Consider the following 23012-nt stretch of genomic DNA (forward strand, 5'->3'; position numbering starts at 1 on the left):
ACGTCCCCGCGCCGGCTGGGGGCTGGCAGCCCTCCTCGGGAAAGGCCGCCCCTCCGGGAGCACGCCGTGACCCTCGCGAGCCTCTTCCCAGGGCTCCCTGACGGGGCCTGGCGTCACCTCTAGCCTCCTTGGAGGTGCACCGAGCGTCTGGCGCCGCGTCGGCCCACCGCTCGGTGCCCACCTCCAGGAGGCCTAGCAGGTGCTCCGCGGACCCGTCCAGGGGCAGAACCTGGGCAGAGGCGCGTGGGGTCACCGGCTGCTTCCCGGAGGGGCGCCGGCTCCCCGCGCCCCGCCCCCACCTGGGAGGAGAGGTAGTCCTGGAGCCTCCCCAGGAGCCCGGCGTTCCTCACGAAGTCCACGGCGTAGCAGTCCTCCAGCCAGGCCTGCAGCAGGCAGAAGCTCCGCCTGTAGATCTTGGTGAAGGTGGAGGGGGGGGTCCTGGTGGGCCCTGGGGGCAGACAGAGGCCTGAGCCGCGCAGAGTCCCCTCCGCCGCGCCACGAGGGCCCAGCGGGGGCCGGCACCCGCCCGGCGTCGCCCTCGAGCCAGAGGGCTCTGTCCCAGGAGGCGCTTCAGCCCCGCCCCGCCCCCCCCACCTGGGCACAGAAGGGGGCAGCGGCAGCCCCCCCACACCCCGCGTGATGCACCCGCGCCACGTGTGGGGGAGCAGGGGGCTGGGATCTCAAGGGGAGTCCCTGCCCTCCCGGGGCTCCCGGTCTGGACGGGCGCGGGAGCCTGTGGGGCGGAGACAGGCCGACCAGCGAGGGCCAGCGCGTCCAGCACTGCCCATCGCCCCTTCCCTGGCTGACTCCGCCTGCCAGCTGAGCCTGCAGGGTCCCCCCAGGGCCGCCAGCGGCCCTCCCCCCCGCCCCAGCCCCCACCCTTCGCCTCCCCCTCCCCCACCCCACCACGGGCACCCCCAGCCGCCTCGCCTCCTCTGCCCTCGCCTCGGCCCTTCCCGCCGGGCTCTGCCCTGGTCCTCACCAAGCCCTGGATGTACCTGGACAGGGTGCTGCTGATGCGGTCCAGGAGGAAGTGCAGAAAGTCGTGGGGGCTGCAGAAGTACCGGAAGGTGTACAGGAACTGCTGCACGTAGCCCTCCAGGAAGGCGTCGCTGGGGCGGAGGGGGCAGTCAGCCGCCAGGACGTGGCCGGCTCCCCCAGCCCCGAGGGCCCGGCTGGGCGCGTGCGCACGCGCGTGTCTGTGCGTGCGTGAGCCCGGCGCGGGAGGGCGGCCAGCAGGAGCTCCGCTCGGAAAATGCGGGGGTGGGTACCGACCACACGAGACATGCCTACATATCTGGAGCCTGAGGACTTTTCTAGCCTCCGTTTTAGAGGTGCTCACGGTGTCTGCTTTCAGAAACTATGAACTCAGAAAGCTGAGCGCACGCCGGGGTCCAGCCCCAGCTGGAAATCACTGCGTTGGGAGAGAGGCAGGTGAGGGCAGGGGCGTCCTCGCCTCTCGCGGAGGGTCCCCAGGGAGCCAGGGGAGCGCGAAAGGGGTGGGGGGGCCGGTCACCTATCCCCCGGGCCACTGCTGGGGACACTGCTGCCTGGCTCAGCAGAGGGGATGCCCAGGGGTCTGTGGGGATAAGGCCCTCCCCTCTCGGAGATGCTGTGCTCACACGTGACACACAGCATGCCTCGTGATACCTGGGTACGAGCGCACGCACACACAGGCACGTCCCCTGGAATAGCACTGTGGCCGGTGGCGGCGCGTGACGCCCCATCTTGCAGGGGAGGAGGAGGGGAGCCCCCGCCCAGCAGGAGGCCGCATCAGCCCTCCGCGAGGGGGCAGGGGGGTGGCTGGGTCTGGAGGTGGCTGCCCAGGAGCGCTCCCTCCTCCCCGCTGGCTGCCGAGAGCCTTCAGGTCTGGGGTCAGCACAGCCTCCCACCCAAAGAAGACCCCCGGGGCCCTGACTGGTGTCGCGAGTCCCTAACAGTCCACACTGGGGTGAGGCCTCCGCCGTCATCGGGCAGGAGGTCTGTACCAAACCCTGATGGGGCCCGGGACGTGCCAGGACCTATGCCCGAGCACCTGGTGGAGGGTGGAGCCGGGGGGGGGCGGGTGGAGGGACGGCGGGGTCAGGGCGGCCCCGGGCCCCTGTGCCCCTGGGCGTGCGTGGCCTGGCCCTTCCTGCCGCAGGGGAGCCCGCGCACCTGCAGGGTTAAGCAGGGGCCCCCGCGAGCCTAAGGCCCGAGCGTGCCCAGAAACGCTGCAGAGACCCGGCTGGGTCCACCCTCCCTGCAGCCCCGAGCCCAGGATGAGTCGGGGCTCTGGCTCAGAAAAGTGGGTGGGGCCCAGGCGCCTCTGAGGCTCCCGGCTGCGTCCGGACTCAGAAGCCCACCAGGCTGTGAGTCCCGGGCGGCTGCGTTCAAAGCGGCCGCTGTCCACCTGAGACCCAGACGCCTGGGCCCAGAGGTGCGGGTCCACTCGGGCCCGTGGTTCGGAGGCCACCCGCCAGGAGCCCGGCAAAGGAGGCCAGCGGGAGCCGGCGCAAGGCAGCTGAGGCTCTGACGGGAACTCTCTCGAGGAAGACGGTGCACACCCGCCTCAGACGAGCGCAGGCGAGCCTCCCCCCGCCGCCGCCGCCCCCCCGGCCTGTTTGTTTTCTGCCCCTTTCGTCTCCAGAGACCCGGGGGGCACAGGGAGCCCTCCCCCTCCTGGCACCTGGAGTAGAGGTAGGCCATGAGCCCCAGCGGCGTGCCGGCCTGCAGGACGCGGGCCTTCCTCTGCCGGCTGCCGCGCGGATGCTTGCTGACGTTGTAGAAGATGAGAGAGGAGGACGCGTCCAGGGGGCTGAAGTCCAGCGTGTCGCAGTGCGCGGCCGGGACGTTCACGACCGTGGGCAGGGCGCAGGGCTCCAGGCCCCAGCGCTCCGCCTGCACGACCTGGGGCGCGAGTGACGGCTGTCGGGCTGGCCGGCTGCCCGGTCCCCCTCCCGACCCTGGGGCGGCCTCTCAGAGGTGGGGTGTTTTCATGGGGACTGAGCTCCAGGGTTTCAGCAGGAGCAGCCCTGGGAACGCCAGGCCTCTGGAGGGAGGGGGCGGGGCCTTGCCTGCAGGTACTTCTTGACCAGCCCGAGGAACTGCACCTTGCACCTCATCTCTTCCAGCTGCCCTTTCAGCTTGGACAGCATGGCCTTCACCTCGGAGCCTGGGGGCAGGCAGAGTCAGCACAGAGCGGCCCCGGCCCACACCCTGGCCCGCGTGCGGCGAGGCTACCTTTGTTCCGCTTCTCCTTCTGCAAGAGCTTCTGGTAGAACTTGAGTGTCTTCCGGAAGTTTCTCTTCTCCATCATGAGCTGCTGCTCCAGCTCCTGGAGAGGAAGGAGCAGTGAGCCCCCGGCGCCCACCCCTCGGTGGTTCAAGGGAGGCAGACCCTGAGGCGGGCCTTCGGCCGAGAGACGGGACGTGCCCGTCTGGGCAACAGAACCAGCCACCCAGATGGGTTAGCAAACGTCTCAGTAAGCTGGAGAGAACCAGAGTCGCTGGACGTGCTTCAACAATGAGGCCAAGTGTGAGAGGCCACCGTGAGCACCAGCCTTTCCTCCCGCCCCTCGCCCCCCAGGAGAGGCGGGCAGAGCCGGACGGGGCGGGTCCCGGCCACCGAGGCCTGCCTTCTGCAGAGATGCCCAGACACCACGAATACGGTTGGGGGTGGGGCCCGCGCCCTCGCCTCCTGCGGTTCCCTGGTCCACCGGCACCTGTGGTCCCAGGTGCCCCCACCGAGGCCCCCACCCACGTGCACTGCGGCCCCCCCAGACCCCTGTGCGGCGCGGGCCAGGGGCCTCCCCAGGCCCCCATGCGCTCGGCCACCCTGCCGTGAACACGAAGCTTGGACACGGCCAGCGGCGCCCACTCCAGTGGACGTGCCAAGACAGGCCCACCCGGAGCCCACCGTGCAGGCCCCCTTGAGCCCCCGGCCAAGGGCCCTGCCAGCACAGGGCTTTCGTCCAGAAACCCAAACACAGCGGGGGCTTCCGTGAGGCCAGGTCTTCACCAGGGCAGCGGGACCAAGACCCCCAGGCTGCAGGGGAGCCGGGGCAGCAACGTGACGGGTCCCAGCCCTTCCCAGCGAGTCTGTGGGTTCTCCCTTCAAGGAGGGAGAGAAGCCCGTGATTCCGGGGCAGGAGGGGGCTCTGGGAAGCCTTGGGGGTCCTCGCGAGCTGGGCCTTGAGTCCTGGGGGGTCTGCAGCTGGGACCGTGACGAGGACGGGCCACAGAAGGGGGCCGGGCGGGAGCAGAGGCCCAGGGACGGCTCGGAGCCCCGGGGAAGCCCCTGCCGTCAATGAGGACCAAGGTCCTGACGGCGGGGGCGCTGGCTGTTCTTTTTGGGGAGTGGCTTCCCGAGGACGGTGGCGGAGACCCCGGCCCGAGCTCCGGCGCGCGGCTCAGGTCCAGCTCCTCACCACCCCACCTCCCCCCTGTCCAGACGCTGATTTGAGGAAACCCCCCAGGAGGGGCTCGCGGGAGTTTGGGGGGGGTGGGCGCCTGCTGTGACAGCCTCCTGCCTCAGCGTGTCCATCACTTCGGTGTATAAAGCGGGAGGCTTGTCCGTAGCACTTCTCACATCACTGAACTGCAGATGGCTCTTAGAAAAGGGCCGTCGTGACAGATTCTGCGGCTAGATCCACACGCACGGCGCTGTAGGGGCGGTCGGCGTGAGCTGGCGCCACCCCCGGGCCACGGCCTGGCAGGTGCGCAGGCAGCCTGGGCCCCGGCTGATCGGACCCGCGGGTCAAAGCGAGGTGCTCGGGATCCGCTGAGCTCAGGGACCTCCTCCGGGCCTGACCCACCACGGCCGTTCTCGGAATGGAAAGGGCGCCCGCCCGCCCCGCCCCCCCAGCGCCTGGCCTCTCTCGGTCGCTCTCTTTTGGGGCAGCAAACGTGAAATGCGTCCACTCGTTGTTTTATGCCTCTCGTGTTTTCCTGGGGCCCCTGTCTGAAACGCACAGCAGGTCTCGAAGGGAGTGTGGACCTGGGGCTGGGGCCTCCACCCCGCCCCTGAGGCAGAGGAGGGCACAGGGCACTCACCTGCCTGCACTCCGCTTCCAGGAGACTCGCCTTCCCAGGGGAGCAGGGAAAAGGGAGGAACACGGTCACCGGGCGCCCGCCTGGCGTCTCCCAGCCCAGCTCAGCCCCCTCAGGTCGTCCCCCACGAGAGCCGCCCGCAGAGCCGCCGTGGCACCCAGGGTGGGAGCCTCGCCCGGACTCCACGACCGCGAGCAGATGAGAACAGACGCTGGCCTGGCAGACCCGGGACCTGAACAGGTCTCGGCGTCCGCCTTCAAGGACCATCTTTGTGCGATGCGGCGGGGGGCACCCAGGGCTCCCCCCAGAGAGCGGCCGCCCCAGGACAGCACAGGACCGCGGACAAGGCCCCTCGGCCCCGACCAGGCACCTGCACAGGGCACCACCCTCCATGGTCCTGAACGTGGCACAGGCTGGAGACTGGGCTGCCAGCAAGCGTGACCTGTGATGTCAGAGGCTGCGACCTATGATGCCAGAGGACGGGACTTTTGGTGTCAGAGAGTGACCTATGACACTGGGGGGCGTGACCCATGCTGTCAGAGGGCACACAGGGACCAGTCTCCCACCCTGTCCAGCTGTTGAGAGGAGCTGTTGGCAGGCCTCTGAAGGGGCCCCGTCCTCCCTAGGGCTGGGCTGCTCCCGGGCATGTGGGCTCCCGGCCCTGCCACGCGCCGGCCCCGGTCAGCAGGGGGCCCATCTCGTGGTCCAGCTCTGAGGTCAGTGTGACACCACAGTCAGTGTGACATCCCCCCCCCGGGGGGATGCTGTGGGCGCCTGGGCTTGGAGGTGGGGGCGGGGGAGGGAAGCCCATGAGGGATCAGGGACCTCCAGGGTCCCTTCCCTGTTTAGATTCAGCTGCAGTGACGTATGCAAGTGCGCTTCAACCCTCAAGTCCCCAAGGCCAATGCTCACCCCTCCCCACGTTTTGTTCTCAACTCATTAAACATTTTTATATTTTTCAATTTCTTAATTGTGACAAAATATACGTAACATAAGATTTACCATTTTAACCACGTCTCCCTGTGCAGCTCGGTGGCATCAGATACAGTCACACTGTTGTGGGACCATCACCACGGCCATCTCCGGAAGTTTCTCATCTTCCCAAACCGAAACTCTCTCCCCACTAAGGACCAGCTCCCCATGCCCTCCTTCCCCAGCCTCTGGTAACCACCATTCTGCGTCCCGTCTCTTTGACTCTGACTATTCCAGGGACCTCCTATAAGTAGAATCATAAAGTATTTGTCCTTTTGAACTGGCTTATTTCACTTAGAATAATGTCCTTAAGGGGTATCGCTGCAGCAAGTGCCAGGATTTCCACCTGTTTTAAGGCTGAATAACATCCTTCGTAGGGTGGACCCCATGTTGCCAATGCCACCAGAGGACACGTGGGGTGCGTCCACATTCTGGCCGTTGTGAAAAACACTGCTGTGCACACAGGGGCGCGAGCGTCTGCCTGAGTCCCCGCTTTCCGTTCTTTCGGGTGCACATCGGGACGCTGAACTGCTGGCTCACGTGAGAGCTCTGCGTTTAACATCTGAGGCTCCGCCACACCGTTTCTCACACGGCTGCACTCTTCCACATTCCCAGTGAGGTGCACAGAGGTGCTGATTTCTCCACATCCTCACCGACGCCTGCTGTTTTCTGCTTTTTAAAAACGTCTTTTATGGATGGCCATCCCAATGGGTGTGAAGTTGTAGCTCACTGGTTCTGGTCTGCTCTTCCCAAATGACAAAGGTGTTGAGCACCTTTCCATGTGCTTTGCGGCCATTCACGTATTTCCTTTGTACAAGTCTGTCCAAGTCCTTCACTTGCTGTTGCTGAGTTCATGAGTTCTTCACGTATTCTCCATGTTACCTCTTAACAGATACATGGTTTACAAAAATTCTTCTTCCATTCCATAAGTTGCCTTCTCACTCTGTTGACAGTGACCTTTGATGCACAAAAGGTTTTAACTCTGACGAAGTCCAATTTATTTTATACTTTTGTTGCCTGTGCTTTTGTCATCACAGCCAAGAAAGCATTGCCAAATCCAAAGTCATGAAGCTCTCCCCTATGTTTTCTTCTCAGAGTTTCATAGTTTTACCTCTCATGTTTGGCTTTTTGGTTTTTACTTAATTCTTGTATATGGTGTGAGGCACGGGTCCTGGTTCAGTGTTTTGAAGGGGATTATCCGGCTTTCCCAGCACCAAGTGTTGAAAAGAATGTCCTTTCCCTGCTGAATGGCCATGGCACTCTTTCACTGATGCTTTATTCCCGGGCTCTCTACTCTGTTCCACTGGTCCATACGTCTGTTCCTGGGCCTGTCCACACCGTTTTGGTTACAGTAGCTTTGTAATAAGTTCTGAAATCAGAAGTGTGAATCCTCTAGCTTTGTTTTTTTTCACAATTGTTTTGGCTGTCGGGGTCCCTTGAGATCCCATATGAATTTTTGGATGGGACTTTCTCTCTCTGTAAGAAGAGCCGTCTCTCCCTCTTTAATTCAGCCTCTGTATCAGTACTGATGCGTGGATATTCCACACTTTGAGTCAGAGTCCAATGTTGTGTTATTCCTTTTTTTCTTTTCTTTTTTGCAATTTATTATCTATTTGGCGGCCCTGGGTCTTAGTTGCGGCAGACAGGCTCCTTAGTTGTGGCTTGTAGGCTCCTTAGTTGTGGCATGCGAACTCTTAGTTGTGGCATGCGAACTCTTAGTTGCGACACGCCTGTGGGATCTAGTTCCCTGACCAGGGATCAAACCTGGGCCCCCTGCAGGGGGAGCGCCAAGTCCTCACCACTGCACCACCAGGGACGTCCTGCGTTATTTCTTTTATAGCTCCCACTGCTCCAGCTTCAGCTGGTTCCTGTGACTTCTGACACACCCTCTTTATGGTCCTTTTTTTTTTTAGGCTGCCTTTATTCCAACCTCTTTTCTTTTTATAAATTTATTTATTTATTTATTGGCTGTGTTGGGTCTTCGTTGCTGCACACAGACTTTCTCTAGTGGTGAGCGAGGGCTACTCTTCATTATAGTGCGCGGGCTCCTCATTGCAGTGGCTTCTCTTGTTGCGGAGCACGGGCTTCAGGTGTGTGGGCTTCAGTACTTGTGGCACATGGGCTCAGCAGTTGTGGTGCATGGGCTCAGTTGGTCTGCGGCATGTGGGATCTTCCCGGACCAGGGATTGAACCCGTGTCCCTTGTGTCGGCAGGTGGATTCTCAACCACTGTGCCCCCAGGGAAGCCTTCGCTGTCGTCTTGACCACTTCCTTACTTTCTGGCACTAGAGATGCTCCCAGCTCGTCCTGTATTTTTCTTGCCCCAGTCCCAGGATGAGCCATGTCTCCAAGGAGCCCTGCTTCCTTTGACTGAGACACTCGGAGCCTACAGATGCATGTTAGGCTCTCCACCGCCTCTTGGAACCACCTCACAGCAAACACCGTGTCCAGGACCCTTCACGCCAGCAAAGCCCCAGGCTCCTCATCATGCTCCACTGTTGGGGTGGCTGCGTTTCGGGAGGGACCAGCCCCGCGCCCGGCCACCAGCGCCGCGCCCGGCCACCAGGCCTGCGCTGTTCCGGGTTGACCTGTGTGACGGCCCCATCACTGATGCTCCACTTTGGCCCCCACATCAGCCTCTCAAGTCCCTTAACGGCCCCCACCCCCGCGTCCCCACGCCCCCCCCGTCCCCCAGCCTCCTCTTCTGCGACGGCAGTGCCGCTGCGCTGGCGCTCTCCGGGACCAGGACCCTCAGCAGCTCCGAGTGAGCTGCACTGTGCACAAAGGCACAACAAAGAAAGGGCAGCGGGAGTGGGGACCCCAGGCCCTGACGTGGGAGGAAGGAGACGGAGGCTCGTGGGTCGGCACGGGGGCCGGGGGCCACTGGCACACAGAGGCATCACGTTCCCCCGTCCTGGACCACACGGGTGGGCCGGGGCTTTGAAGCACATCTGCTGTGCAGGCCGCCCTTGCAGCCCTCCCACTCCCCCGTTCGCGGCCAGGGACGTGTGGGGCCCGGCTTCAAGGAGACCCGGGGGGGGCGCCGTGACCCCCACGTGCACACGCCTGTGCTCCGGGATGCACGCCTGCGGCACGAGAGGCTCTTTCTGGCTTGCGACTCAGCAGCCAAGCGAGAGGGTTTGGACGGTACTGAAATGCGTGGAGATGCCGCTCCTGGGGCTCGTGGCTCGGCAGCTGCAGACGGTGAGGCGGGGGCAGGAGGGGGACGTCTGGCCGCTGATGGCTCCCTCCTGCCTGCTACCCTGGGGCCCGGGCCCCACGTGCTGTGGCTCAAGTGGGAGCCCCACGTCACAGAGGAAGGATGTAGCCCAGCTCACTCGGGAGTGGGGGCTGCACTGCAGAGCAGGGGGGCAGACCCGCAGCGGCACGGGCAGTGACCTCGGGTGCAGAGCTCCGCGGGGCTGCCCCGCACACGGCTGGCCAGGCCTGGACACGCTCCAGTCTAGGGCCTCCACGCGCCCTGCTGACCCGGGAGGCGCCCGGGCTGCCCCGACCCAGGGTGGTACACAGAGTGCACTGCCCCCAGAGAAGCCACCCCGGAGCCTGGCGCGAGCTGACCGCCACGGGCCAGGGGCGTCTGTGCCGCTTCTCATCTTATGATGCTGCCCGAGACGGACCCTGCCGCCCAAACTCGACCGCGGTCACCAGAGCGAGGTGTCCTGCCAACTGTGCCCTGGTGGTCAAGAGCCCAAAGAGAGAGAAGCCACTTCCTGCTCTACGCGGGGCGGACGCGTGCACACGAGCACAACACTCCCTCGGAAGGACACACAGGGAGGGGCGCAGACCAGCGTGGCGGCCGCTGGAGGCAGGTGGGCGCCAGGAGGGGGAGACACGGGGGCCCTTCCGCCACCCGAGGGGCCTGGGAGCTCGGCTAGAACACGTCCTCGTGGCCACGGGGCCCGGGCCGGCACCCTCACTGCCGGCGGCGAACAGGCGCGCGGGACTCACCAGGCTCTGGGCGTCGGCGTCGGGGTGGCCGGCGGTCTCTGCGTCGCCAGCTCCTTCACGTAGCGGTGCACGTCGGCGCCGAAGCAGTCGGCCTCGTAGAAGGCGCTGCACCAGCCGGGGCTGCAGCTCCGCAAGCCCGCCGCGCCGGGCTCACGGACGGGCCGCCCCCCAGGGGCCGCGCCAGCCGGGCCACTGCCTCGCAGCCCCCGGCCAGGCCCCCGCCCTGCGGCCGGGCCGCTCCTGCCTGGGGCTGCTGCTCCCTCCCGGCCTTCACCGACTTCTGAGGCCGAAACCCCACCTCCAAGTTGCCCCGTGAGAGCGCGTCTGAGTCCACGCCTGGCTTCTCCTTCCCTGGATGGGGGAGAGGTGGGTCACACGTGACAACGTGGGTTCCTGGGGGGGGGGGGGCATCCCTGATTGCGCACGGAGCGGTGACCTGTCCCAAGTGGGGGGCGGGAGGCCCCTCGGGATGGCCAGGCGGCCTCACCTCTGCTCTAGAGGGGCCACAAAGAGCCCTCAGGGTCGGGGCCCCTGGGTCCCCTCCCAAACGGGTTGCCGTGCAGGCTGGAGTCGCAGTGGGGATCCGGGGGAACTTCGAACTGTTTGCAAACAGACGAAGCAGAGAGTCCCCCAGGGACCAGGGGTCCCAGCAGGCGATGGGCTCCTCCCTGGGCATCTCCACTTTGCTTTCCAACTGCCCCAGGGTGCACGTGGTACCCTGTGTGTGATCACAGCCACACAACCGGGTCCCTAAATCCTTGTCCCTCTCAGAGCAGATCTGGGGAAATTACAAAGATGTCAGTTATCAGGGAATCCTGGGCTTCGGATCCCGGGAAATAAGCATCAGGGTCTTCAAAGGGCACGTTTCCGCGGAAGATGCAGACCTCCCGGGTCACCAAGCTGCTGGCCCCAGCCCTGCCCTTCCTGTCCACGCGCCGGCCCGCGGAGAACACCCCCTTTCACAGCACAGGCCCCCCCGGGGGAGGATGGGCCCTGACCTGGGGACCCTGGAGGGACAGAGAGTAGCCGGGCCGAGAGTGGAGAAGAGCCGGCCGTGAAGGGTCTCACCCGCTCCGAGACGCGAGGGCCTCCTGCCGGATGGTGAGCAGATGCTCGGCGCGCTGGTGCTGCCGTGGCCCTCGGGCTGTGACCCAGCCTCCTCCGTGGCGCTGCCATCAGGACAGAGGACACTGCAGGCTCCCCGGGACCCTCCCGCACGCACAGCGCGGCGTCCCGCAGGCTCACAAGAGGCTTCCCCTGGGCGTGGCGTGGGGGCCTCGGGGACGGAGGCCCTGCGCACGCCTCCGGGGCAGCCCAGCCGCAGGCCACAGAGGTCACGGACAGCGGGCCCTCTGGCAGAGGACTTTCTGGGTGTTTGCCTCCTGGGGTCCCTCGAGGGCCCACCCCCAGTGCTGTGGAAACGTGTGGCTCAGCTGGGGCGGACAGCAGGGTGTGTGCCGGCTCTCCGTGCGGGGGCTGGGGCGGGAGGGGGGGCCAGGACGGGGCTGGGTGAGCTCAGGCTGGCCCGGGCGGCAGGGCGCCCGGCCCCTCCGGGCACAGGCCCCGCCGGGGTCCCCCCCCCCACTGCCCTCTGCAGCCCCTGGGAGGGGCTGGGCCAGGCCTGGCATTGAGGCGCCCAGGCACGTCCTGGGAAGGGCGGGGGGCGGGAGAGGGAAGGTGCCTGCTCCGCTTCTGCTTGAGCCGTCACTGCACCGTCTACCACCCGGAGGGGAGCTGCACGGCGGGGGCAGATGCCGCGCCCTGCAGGGGCTTCCTGCCCTCTGACCCCGGGCTTCCTCGCTTTGCCTCCTGAGCTGGTCCCAGGGAGGGGGACGTGTCCCCCGCGCCCGTGACCCCACGAGCCCCCTTCCTGCCAAGAGGAGTCACTGCCTGCGGGGAGAGCTCTGGAAGCAGGGTGGGCTTCGGGCCTGGAAGGAGGGGCCCCGTGGGCGGCCACTCCGGGGAGGGCGATGAGCGGGCCGTGGGGGCAGGAGGAGGACCCTGTGGGGCACAGCGGAGGCGTGGGGTGTGGGCGGGGCGCGAGGAGGGGCTCTTACTTCTCGGAGGGCGACGTCCTCCCGTTCACCACTTTGAAAAGATTCTGCAGCAACTTCTCCCCCCAGTAGAGGTCACAAAACTTCTCCGATACGGCCCCGCAGAAAGTGGCATAGGTGAGGTCTTTCAAGGCGTGAATATACTCCCCTGCGTTTGCAAAAAACAACAGGGGTGAGTTAAAACGCGGGGAGCGCGTTTCTTTGGGAGCTGGCGAGGGGGAGGGAGCACGGTGCGGGGGGGCAGGCGGGCAGCTGGGTTCTGAGACCCTCTTCCTGCCCGAGGCCCCTCTGCTGGCCGGCCCCTGGGGACTCTGCTCTGCACCCCTTTGTGCAGAGACAGGAGCGTGGGGGCCCCTCCCCCAGTGCACGGTGTTCCCCAGGGCCCGTCCCTGGTCCGTGGGCCCTGTGGTACCCATGATCAGGGCCTCCAGCCCGTGGTCCATGTAGCCGTCGGAGGCAAACTCCTCCTGGATGAGGCGTGTGGCCTCCTGCAGCGACGCGCAGGCTGTCCCTTCCGGGGGGGGCGAGGCGTCCACACTGGACGGACAGAGCGTGCGGTCTGCCGGCCGGGGCCGCTCGGGGTGGCCTTCTGGGGCCCTGTCGTCCTGCTCCCTGACAGGGGCCCCCCCGGGGCCGCCCGGACTCCCTGTGGCCGGGGAGGGGCCCCGCGGGGCGGACAGGGGACCCTCGGGCTCCTGGCCTGGGCCCTGGGCGGCCCTGCTGCCGGGCGGCCTGGCTGGGCGGCGAGGCCCGGGGGGCGCTGCGCTGGGCGCAGGGGGGCGGGGCCGGAGGCCGGCGGAAGAGGCTGCGGGCGGGGCGGGGGCCGGAGACGCGGGGGTCCCCCGTGCAGCCCCGCCCGGGGGGCCGGCCGGGGCAGGGGCCGGGGGGCAGGGGCACCCCTGGGCCGCGTCTCCTGGCGCGGACCCTCTGAGGGGCCCCGGGGGCGCCAGCTGCTCAGGCGCCGTCAGGCCAGAGGCCGCTCCGAGGGCCTCAGGAGTCCGCTTCCCGTCAGCCGCCCCGTCCAACCGGCCTCTCCTCTCCTCAGGCCTCTCGGCCGGCCCCGAGGCCGGGGCAAGGGTGTCCCTGCGAGCGGAGAGGGGACGGCACTCAGGGGGGCCCGGGACCCGGCCGGCCCCGGGGCGGGGACACTCACCTGGCGACACCCGCGTCTGCGGCCAGGACGAGGGGCCTGAAGAGAGCGGCCGGCGAGGTGAACGCCTCCGGCGGCAACGCGGCCTCTCGGAGGCAGGAGGGCGGACCGGGCCCCGGCCCCCGCACGGCCACCAGCCTGCTGTCCCCGCTGGTCCCCACGAAGCCTGGGGACAAACACGGGGTGAGCGGGGTGGGTGCCGGCCTTAGCGGGGGGAGCCGGCCTTAGTGGGTGACGGCCTTACGGGGTGCCGGCCTTAGTAGGGTGCTGACGGCAAAGGCCCAGGAAGCCTCGGGCACTGGGAGGAAGGGAGACTCCAGGGAGAGAGGCTCGAGGGAGGGTCTGGAATCCAGGGCTGCCCTGAGCTGGGAGGGAGGGGGTGCAGTGCCTGGTGGGGCTGGAGCGATGGAAGAGGCCAGAAGACCCGGCCACAAAGCAGGCGAGGACGGGCCTGTGGGGAAGGGTCTCCTCGGGCAGCAGGATGGGGTGCGCGCAGCTGAGACGGAGGAGCGGCAGGTCCAGGCTGCGGCGGGAGGGGCGCGGGAGCGGACTGTCCTGACGGCTGAGGAGACGGGAGGGCGCACCGGAGGGAGGCCTGAGTGACTGGGGCTTCAGAGGAGTGACGGCTGGGGCCGTCGGGGCCAGCTCCGGACACCCCGCCTGGGTCCAGGCCACAAACCCTGGTGGGACGGTGGCAGGGGTGGCGGTGTGGGCACGGGGGACCTCGGGGCCGCGGAGGTGGGACGGGCCGGTCCCGGGGCCCACCTGAGCCGGGCCCGGGTGTGGGCACCATGCTGCGGTTCAGCTCAACCACCGAGAGAGCGTTCTGCAGACCGATGGTCTCCTCCTCCTGGTAAACCTGGGGCAGGAGGACACGGACGGCCCCCGTCGAAACCAGTGCGAGGCCCTGGAGGTGCAGAGTGGGGCCCCCACCCGCGAAGACTCACAGGCCCGGGCTTGCTTCCCTGGAAGGGAGCCACTGGGCACGGGGCTTCCGAATGCAGGGGGTTCCGGCGGGCGTCTGGGGCACTTCCGAGGCCCTGGGCCGCCAGAGCCCACACTCTGCAGACCTGCTACGCGCTCCCATCTGCACCTGGGGGGCCCTGTCCCCGCCCGGCCCGACCCGGCCCCGCCCAGCCAGCGTGCCAGGAAGCCAAGGGGCACTGAGGGTCACCCGACGGGACCCCCAGGACGTGCCCCCGCCCCGACATGCTGGGGTCAACAGAGACCAGGGCGGGCGTGGGGCCGCAGAAGGAAAGTCACCTCAGCAGGATGTCCTGTCCCTAAAGGCTCCACGCAGCCACTCGATGAGGAACAAGCAGCCTCGCCTCCGCGGCCCCGGGGCAGGATAAAGGGTCTCCGGGTCCCTGCGGGCCCAGCTTACCGTGCAGGTGGATGCCCTCAGGTGGGCTAGGATCTTCCTGCTGTCCATCCCTCGCTGCAGGAGGTAAGCACTGCAGGTCTGAAAGCAAGACAGGCCAGCGTCCGGACAGGCTGTGAAAACGCGCTTGCGGCTCCAGCTCATCTCACGCCCGCAGTGGAGCCCGGCGGGGCACACGTGGCAGCCTGGCGGGCCTGGGGGCTTCTCTCCAGGGGGACCCTGCGGCACCCCTTCTTGGGAGGAGCTGTGTGTACCCCAGCCTCGGGGGGCCTGGCCTGACGTTCAGTCTCCAGCTGTCCTCGAGCTGGACCCCCGCCCACCGCAGCGCAGTTACCTCGATGGCCTCGGCCGCGGATGGCCGCTCCCGGGCGCTGCGTCTCGCCATGTGCAGGAGCAGAGCCTTCAGCCTGCGGGGCAGGGCCAGCTTGTGGTCTCGGGGCGTGCTGAACTTGGCTGCTGTCCATAGAACCGCTGCCACGCAGTACACGGAGGCCTGGGTGGAGGAGGGGTGAGGGCCGGTCGGCTCAGCAGACCCGCCCCCGCCTGGTCCCCCGGGGCCCCCCCGGCACTGTCCCCAGGGTTGGGCGCTTCCTCAGAGCCTGGAGGCCCCACCGCAGACCCTGAGCCGGAACCCGGGGGCCTGGCCTGGGGATCTGCATGGTTACCTGGTACCCACAGGCGTCAGAGGCTCAGGGTGAACAGGCCGACCTGGGGCCCCGGCCCGGCCTTCCCAGCTCTCTCTCCACAGAGGCAAAGGCCACTCCTCGGGGAGCCTCAGGCCAGGGGTCCTCCTACACCACGCTGTGCTGCTAAATGGCTAAGGACAGGCTCTCTGAACAAAAACCAAGGCCTCTTGGTACAGGCAGAGGTTTATTTTAAAATTTGCACTAGCAAATAATGGTGAAGGTGCGGTGCTCTTCTCTGTAGGTTCCATGCCGTCAGCAGCTTCTGCCTGAGTGCCTTCCCTGACTTTTACTCCACTCTGGCGTCTGCAGCCGCCTGCGAGCAACACGGGCTCTGGGGTGCACGTGCTGATACCCTGTTTCTCTCAAAAAGTGAAAGACACTGAAACTGGAGGCACAGCTGACATCCGTGCTGAGTCAGGTGACCGGGGCCGAATCCCCAAAGGAGAGTCTCTCGGAGCTTCTGCACAGACCCGGCACACTTTTCAGTTTAACCACGCTGTCCACGGCAAGTCTAGCTGAGTGACAACAACACGGATCAAGCCCCGAGTTCCGCACGGGCTGGTCTCCACGCTGTGAAGACTCCCACGCGGCCAGCGCCACGCTGCCCAGGTGGTGCCGGTGAATGGGGGCGGTGGGCGGAGACATGGGTGCCCCCTTCCTACAGGCTCCTGCCTGGTGGCAGAGATGACAGTCAACTATGTCAAACCGTTAGGAAATTGCTAGTTTTGAGTACTTATCAACCTTTAAAAACATTAAGCTTTTAACCTGGAGGTAACTGAAGGTTCCCATAGGATTGCTGAAGATAATCCCAAGAGACTCTGTGCACCCTGCCCCAGCTCCATCCCCAGGACCCGCCCTGTCACTGGCACCTGCCCTCCTCACTGCCTGTACGTGGAACCACACAGCATGCAGCCTTTCAGGCCGACGTGTTCTCTTGTGTGCTGGTCATCCCGCCAACACTCCGCGCCTCTCACTGCTGCGGCTGCTGCGGTGTGGACGTGCCACCCACCGAGAGGCACCCGAGCTGTTTCCGGGTTGTGGCTATTGCAAATAAAGCTGCTATAAACATTCGTGTTGGGCCTCCCCGGGGGCGCTCCGTGGTTAAGTATCCGCCTGCCAATGCAGGGGACACAGGTTTGAGCCCTGGTCTGGGAAGATCCACATGCTGCAGAGCAACTAAGCCCGTGAGCCACAACTACTGAGGCTGCGTTCTAGAGCCCGTGAGCCACAACTATTGAGCCCACGAGCCACAACTACTGAAGCCCACGTGCCGAGAGCCCATGTTCCACAAGAGACGCCACCACAACGAGAAGCCCGTGCTCCACGACGAAGAGCAGCCCCCACGCGCCTCAACAAGAGAAGGCCCGTGCGCAGCAATGAAGACCCAATGCAGCCAAACATGAAAATAAATAAATAGTAAAATAAATCTTTAGAAAAACAAAAAACCCCATTTGTGTCCAGGACTTTGTGTGAACGTAAGTTTCACTTCTCCAGGAAAAACGTCTTGCACGTGCAGTCTGTGGGTTGTACGGGGGTTGCAAGTTTAGTTTTGCAGGAGACCACCAGGCTGTCTTCCTCGGGACTGCAGGACGTCGCGCCCCCACCCGCCGGGGACGAGCGCTCCTGCTGCTCCGTGTCCCGGCCAGCACTGGGTGCTGTCGGTGTTTTGGATTTCGGGCTTCGTAGTCAGTGTGCAGCGGCAGCTCACTGGCTTCGCCTGCATTTGCCGAATGCCCTAAGGCAGCACCCTTCAGATGCCTGTTTGCCATCCATCTCTCCTTTGGTGAAGTGTCTGTTTCGGTCTTTAGCCCACTTTTTAATTGCTTTTGGTGCTGTGCCATTGCCTAGATTTTCTCCTACCTTATCTTCTAGAAGTTTTACAGCTGTATGTTTTTTACTTTTAGGTCTATGCTGCATTCTGAGTTGATTTCTGTGAAAAGTACAAGGTCTGTGTAAAGACTCCCCCCTCTCCTGGGTGTCCTGTTGTTACACCCCCACTTGTTGAGAAGACTATCGTTCTCCAGCGATTGCCTCTGCTCCTTTGTCAAAGACCAGGTGACTGTATTTGTGGAGGTTTATTTTGGGCTATTTTGTTCCATTTATTTTTTGTCTCTTTTCTCTTGCCAAAACCACACTTGCTTACTGTTGCTTACGGTAAGTTTTAGGACAGGGCAGCTTCAGTCCTCTGTTTTTCCGCTTCAGCACTGTGTTGGCTATCGTAGACCTTTCGCCTCTACAGAAAACCCCGAGAACCAGTTCACTGCTATCCACAAAATAACTTGCCGGGATTTTCACTGAAATTGTACTGAATCCACAGATCAAATTGGGAAGAACTGACATCTTAATAACATTGAGTCTTCCAATCCAGGAACATGGGCTCTCTCTCCATTTATTCAGATCTTTTTTGGTTTCTTTCATCAGAGCTTTACAGTTTCCTCATGTGAATCTTATACACATTTTGTTATATTTTATAAATAATTTTGGTGCTAACATAAATGGTATTGTATTTTTTAAAGATTTTTAAATTATTTATTTATTTATTTACTTTTGGCTGCATTGGGTCTTCCTTGCTGTGTGAGCTTTTCTCTAGTTGCAGTGAGCGGGGACTGCTCTTCGTTGTGGTGCACGGGCTTCTCAGTGCGGTGGCTTCTCTTGTTGCAGAGCACAGACTCTAGGCACATGGGCTTCAGTAGTTGCAGCACTTGGTTCAGTCGTTGTGGCGCATGGGCTCAGTTGTTCTGCAGCATGTGGGATCTTTCCGGACCAGGACTCGAACCTGTGTTGGTGGATTCTTAACCACAGTGCCACCGGGGAAGTCCAAGCTTAGCATCTATTGATATAAACATACAATTTTTTCTTTAGTCCATGTGATATATCACATTTATTTTCAGTTGCTGAGCCAGGCTTCCATACATGGAATAAGTGCCACTCAGTAAGTTTTAAATTTTGATGAAGTTCAATTTATCCAGTTTTCCTTTTGTGGAAAACGTATGGATAGTGCTGTCAGTGTCAAGTCTGAAGAGTCTTTGCCAGCCCTCCATCCCAAAGATTTTCTTTGATTTTTTTTAATCAGCATTTTGTAGTCTTCAGCATACAAGTTCTGTACATGCTTTGTTAGATTTACATCTAAGTATTTCATTTTTTTGAGTATTTTAAATTTTGGTGCCCACATGTTCATTGCTAGTATATAGAAATACAATTGATTTTTTTAATAAGTTTATTTATTTATTTATTTTATTGGCTGTGTTGGGTCTTCTTTCCTGTGTGTGGGCTTTCTTTTAGTTGCGGTGAGTGGGGGCTACTCTTCGTTGTGGTGTGCAGGCTCCTCATTGTGGTGGCTTCTCTTGTTGCGGAGCATGGGCTCTAGGCGCATGGGCTTCAGTAGTTGCAGCACATGGCTCAACAGTTGTGGCTCACAGGCTCTAAAGCGTAGGCTCAATAGTTGTGGTGCACGGGCTTAGCTGCTTCGCAGCATGTGGGATCTTCCTGGAGCAGGGATCGAACCCGTGTCCCCTGCATTGGCAGGTGGATTCTTAACCACTGTGCCATGTAGGAAGCCCTACGATTGATTTTTTGAAAAATTTTATTTATTTATTTTTTGGGGTACACCAAGTTCAATCATCTGTTTTTATACACACATTTATACACATATCTCCGTATTCCCTCCCTTCCTTGACTCCCCCACCCCTCGACCTACAATTGATTTTTGAATGTTTATCTTATATCCAAAATCTTTCACAACTCACCTCAAATTTTCCTAAGTTTTGGGAGATTTTTCTTTTGTATTTTCCTTGGAATTTTCTATGTAGACAATTAAGTCATCTACAAACATTATTATTTCTTCCTTCCTGGCCTTTATGCTTTTTTTTTCCCCAAACAGTGCTTCTTTTAATAACATTTAAAATTTTTTTATTTTATTTTTTATTTTTGGCTCTGTTGAATCTCTGTTGCTGTGGGTGGGCTTTCTCTAGTTGTGGCGAGCAGGGGCTACTCTTCGTTGTGGTGCATGGACTTCTCAGTACCATGGCTTCTCTTGTTGCGGAGCATGGGCTCTAGGCTTCAGTAGTTGCAGCACAAAGGCTCAGTAGTTGTGGCAGAGGGGCTTAATTGCTCTGTGGCACGTGGGATCTTCCGGATCAGGGATCAAACCCGTGTCCCCCTGCACTGGCAGGCGAATTCTTAACCGCTGCTCCACCAGGAGAGTCCCTGGCCTTTATGCTTTTTAACCTGTTTTTCTGGCGTTATTGTAGTGGTGAGAACTTACAGTGCTAAGTTGAATAGGGCGGTGAGAGGGGGTAATCCTCACTTTGCTCCTGACCTTAAGGGGAAGCATTTAGTCTTTTCATTAAGCATAATGTTAGCTGCATGGTTTTTCAGTAGATACTCTTTATTAAGTTGAAAAAGCTTCTTCTATTGCTATTTTTCTGAGTTTTTTTTTTAAATAAATGTGTTAAATTTTGCCAAATGGTTTTTCTGCATCAAATAATGTGATCATTTTCCTTCTTTAGCTGGTTAATATGGTGGCCGACATTGATTGGTTTTCAAATACTGAACTAGCCTTATATCCCTGGAATTACCTGCACTTGGTTATGTTTATAATTGTTTTCTTACATATTAGTGAATTCTACCCGCATATACTTTGTTAAGGACCTTTGCCTTTATATTTATGAGGGATATTGGCTTACATACATATTTTTTTGTACCGTCTTTGTCTGTTTCCAGTATCAGGGTGATATTAGTCTCATAAAATGGATTAGGAAGTCTTCACTTCTGTGTAGAACTGGTGTTAATTCTTCCTTAAACATCTGGTAAAGCACCCCAGTGAAACTAACTGGGGCTAGAAATTTAATTTTGAGCTTAAAATTTACAAATTCACTCTCCTGCACGGTTGCGGGGCTAGTCAAAGGTCTGTTTTAGGCTGGGTGAGTTGCGGCAGTTTGTGTTTTTTTGCAGAATCGGCCCGTTTCATCTAAGTCGCTGCACTTCTGCGTGCGCTATCCCATCACCCTTCCGACGCCTGCAGGTCTGCGGGGACGTCCCGCGCGTCACTCCTCATGCTGTGTTGATCACCTGCGTCTTCCTTCTCTTTTTGCTTTGTCAGTTTTGCTAGAAGGTTGTTAATGTTACTGGTCATTTCACTGGTTTTCTCCACTGCTCTGTTTTCATTTCATTGACTTCTGCTCTCAGCTTCACGGTTTCCTTCTTTGTGCTCTGGGTCTATCCTGCTCTTCTTTTTCTTGGTTCTTGAGGTGAGAGCTTAGATTACTGAGTTGAGACTTTATTTCTCTTTTAGTTTTCAGCATCCTAATCCTGTACATGCTCTGTCAGACTTACATCTAAGTATTTCATTTTTTTAGTGATTTTTCTTTTGAGGAGGGGTGGCCTTGTTACTGCTGGGTGACGGTGAACGTCCCAAGTCTTCCTGAGGCCTCCTGTGACGGACACCCCCTGCCCCTGACCCGGGCGGGGGGCACCTCTCACTGGCGGGAGGGGTCCTCGCGGTAGGCTGGAAGCTCAGCCGTCCCCGACAGCACCTGGCCTGGGTGGGCCACCCTCCCGTCGTGCTGGGGCTCTGACGCTAGCCTGCAGGCTCCCGCTGGGCTCCCGCTGTGCCCGCGGGTGCCACCCTCCGCGTGTGAGGCGGGAAGGACGCCCGGGGCTCTCGGGACCGGCGCTCCCGGGGCGCGGGCCCCGGGCCATTCCGTCCTCGCACGCCTGCTTTCAGAACAGCGTGCTCTGTGGCGGGGGCAGGGAACGGACGCCTCCCCCGTGCTCCCGGGAGCGGAAGCTCTGCCTCGGTTTTGAATATAATCTACTCGATCGCACGTCTGTGCAGCTTCATGTTTAGTGACAGCTGCGTCTGACGCGCGCCTCGCAAACATCCCTGAAAGTTTAGCCGCGGGGTCTCGCGAGCCCACACGCACTGCCTGGAGCTGAGGTCACCCCGTCACCCTCCGGGGGCCCCTGCAGAGCCGGGCTCCAGACGCGGGGCCGCGCTGAGGGGGCCCCCTTGCCTCCGCTGAGTCCTGACGCCGGGCCCATCCTCCCTGCACCCCCCCACCCCCTCAGGCTCTCTGCACAGGGGGTGTGGGCACCACCGAGGGGGGGAGGGGGCCACGGGGAGCGGGGTACGGCCCGGGTACCTTTTCGGTCGTCAGCTTCTGCTCTGCAACCTCGGGAGCCAGGAAGAGCGGGTTGTGAGCACCTGAGAGAGAAAACCCCCAGCCCCGGCTGAGCTCTCCCGCAGCCCCGGCTGTCGGCAGCGGGGCGGCCCCCAGGGAGCCCACGTACGCACCACTGGCCGGAGGGGGGCCCGAAAAGCACGGCCCCATCCTCGGCCACCCGCACAGAGTCCAGACACAGGTAGGCTGCAAGGGAAGGCGAGGGTCAGGGCGGCCGGACTCTCTGGGGGACCCAGCCCCCTCAGGGCCAGCAGAGCCACGGGCGGGGTGGTCAGAGCCCCTCCTCTCGGCCACCCCACGGCCCCCCAGGCTCCCCAGGCGAGGCGCGGGCACCAGGGCCCTTGTCGGATGCAGCACAGGGGCCAGATGTTGGCGCCCCTCCCCAGAGGCCGGGGGTGGACTGCCGGGCGGGCACAGCACGGAAAGGCCCTCTGAGCCGCCCTCCCACCCCCGGGTCTGCCGCCGGCAGCCGGGGGCACAGGAGCTGCGGGAAGAGGAGCGGACAGAGGAACGCGGCCCCTCGCCAAACAATGCCCCTGGAGGGGTCCCGGGAAGGCTGGGCGCCCGCTACCCACAGGTCCGAGGCCCCCGGGACCGAGGGCAGGCGGACGGCAGCACCTTCGCTCACCCCCGGCCCCCCTCGCCCAACGCGCTAAGACCACAGCGGGGCCAGAGACCGCGCACTCCGCCTGGCAGGGCTGCGCTTCAGCGCCACAGACCAGTGTGCTGTCTGAGGCCCCCGCCCCCCAGCCAATTCTGGTCTCCCCGGGGACAGTGTTGCCCCCGCTGAGAGGGTGTGGGCCAGGCCCGGCACAGCGCCGGCTCCTCCTCAGCAGGGCCCCTGCTCTAAGACTGCCCTCCGACCCCTCGGTCCCGAGCCCAGAGCAGACACCCCCAGGCCGCCCCCCGCTCACAGCGTGGACACGGTCGCCTGGCCCCAGGCTACCCGCATGGCCCACACGGGGGATGGAGACCACGTGCGGCCCCGGGTCCCTGCCGGGACAGGCGGGGGGGGGGGGGGGTGGGGGTGGGCGGGCGGGACGGGGATGCGTGGGAGGGCGTCACCTGGGTGCTGGCTGTGCGTCCGCAGGGTGCTGAGGCAGGCGTGGGACAGAGCCCAGAGCTCGTACTCCTTGAAGGGCCGGCCCAGCTTAGACAGGAGGTCCTGCAGGGAGACGCCCTGGGGGGTGGGGGTGGGGCCACATTCAGCGTGCAGGCGCCTCGGAGGGACTCACGGAGCAGGGCGACCGGGCGAGGACCACCTCGCACACGTGGGGTGTGCCCCCCACAGCGCACTCCTGGCACGACCAGCTGGGAGAGCCCCCATGTCAGCACAGCAGGTGCCGGGGGTTCACGTGCGGGAAACCAGAACCCTGCGCACGGCTGGTGAGAACGTGAGATGGTGCAGCTGCGTGGAAAACAGCATGGAGGCTTCTCAAAGAATCAGACGCAGAACCACCACCTAACCCAGCAATTCCACTCAAAAGCAGGGTCTTGAAGACACATTTGCACCTATGTGCAAGGCAGCGTGGTTCTCGAGAGCTGACACGGGAGCAGTCGCGTGCCTCGGTGGACGGGTGGATACGCAT

At 62.5% G+C, this 23012-nt stretch overlaps 1 protein-coding gene across 1 annotated transcript in view; it reads right to left on the reverse strand.

The window, feature by feature from the left end:
• KNDC1 (kinase non-catalytic C-lobe domain containing 1) overlaps positions 1–23012 on the reverse strand; it is a 54395-nt gene that overhangs the window by 7029 nt on the left and 24354 nt on the right. The window contains 21 exon segments of the mRNA XM_057735075.1: positions 78–229; positions 300–434; positions 436–448; positions 999–1112; positions 2669–2889; positions 3057–3154; positions 3223–3316; positions 9971–10008; positions 10011–10124; positions 10127–10321; positions 10969–11446; positions 11899–11971; positions 12028–12172; positions 12437–13107; positions 13178–13340; positions 13940–14033; positions 14559–14636; positions 14890–15048; positions 21385–21446; positions 21544–21609; positions 22489–22603. Of these exon segments, the coding sequence (XP_057591058.1) occupies positions 78–229; positions 300–434; positions 436–448; positions 999–1112; positions 2669–2889; positions 3057–3154; positions 3223–3316; positions 9971–10008; positions 10011–10124; positions 10127–10321; positions 10969–11446; positions 11899–11971; positions 12028–12172; positions 12437–13107; positions 13178–13340; positions 13940–14033; positions 14559–14636; positions 14890–15048; positions 21385–21446; positions 21544–21609; positions 22489–22603 (3278 nt within the window).

This window comes from Hippopotamus amphibius, chromosome 5 (assembly GCF_030028045.1).
Source record: "Hippopotamus amphibius kiboko isolate mHipAmp2 chromosome 5, mHipAmp2.hap2, whole genome shotgun sequence".
Classification (NCBI taxonomy): Eukaryota; Metazoa; Chordata; class Mammalia; order Artiodactyla; family Hippopotamidae; genus Hippopotamus; species Hippopotamus amphibius.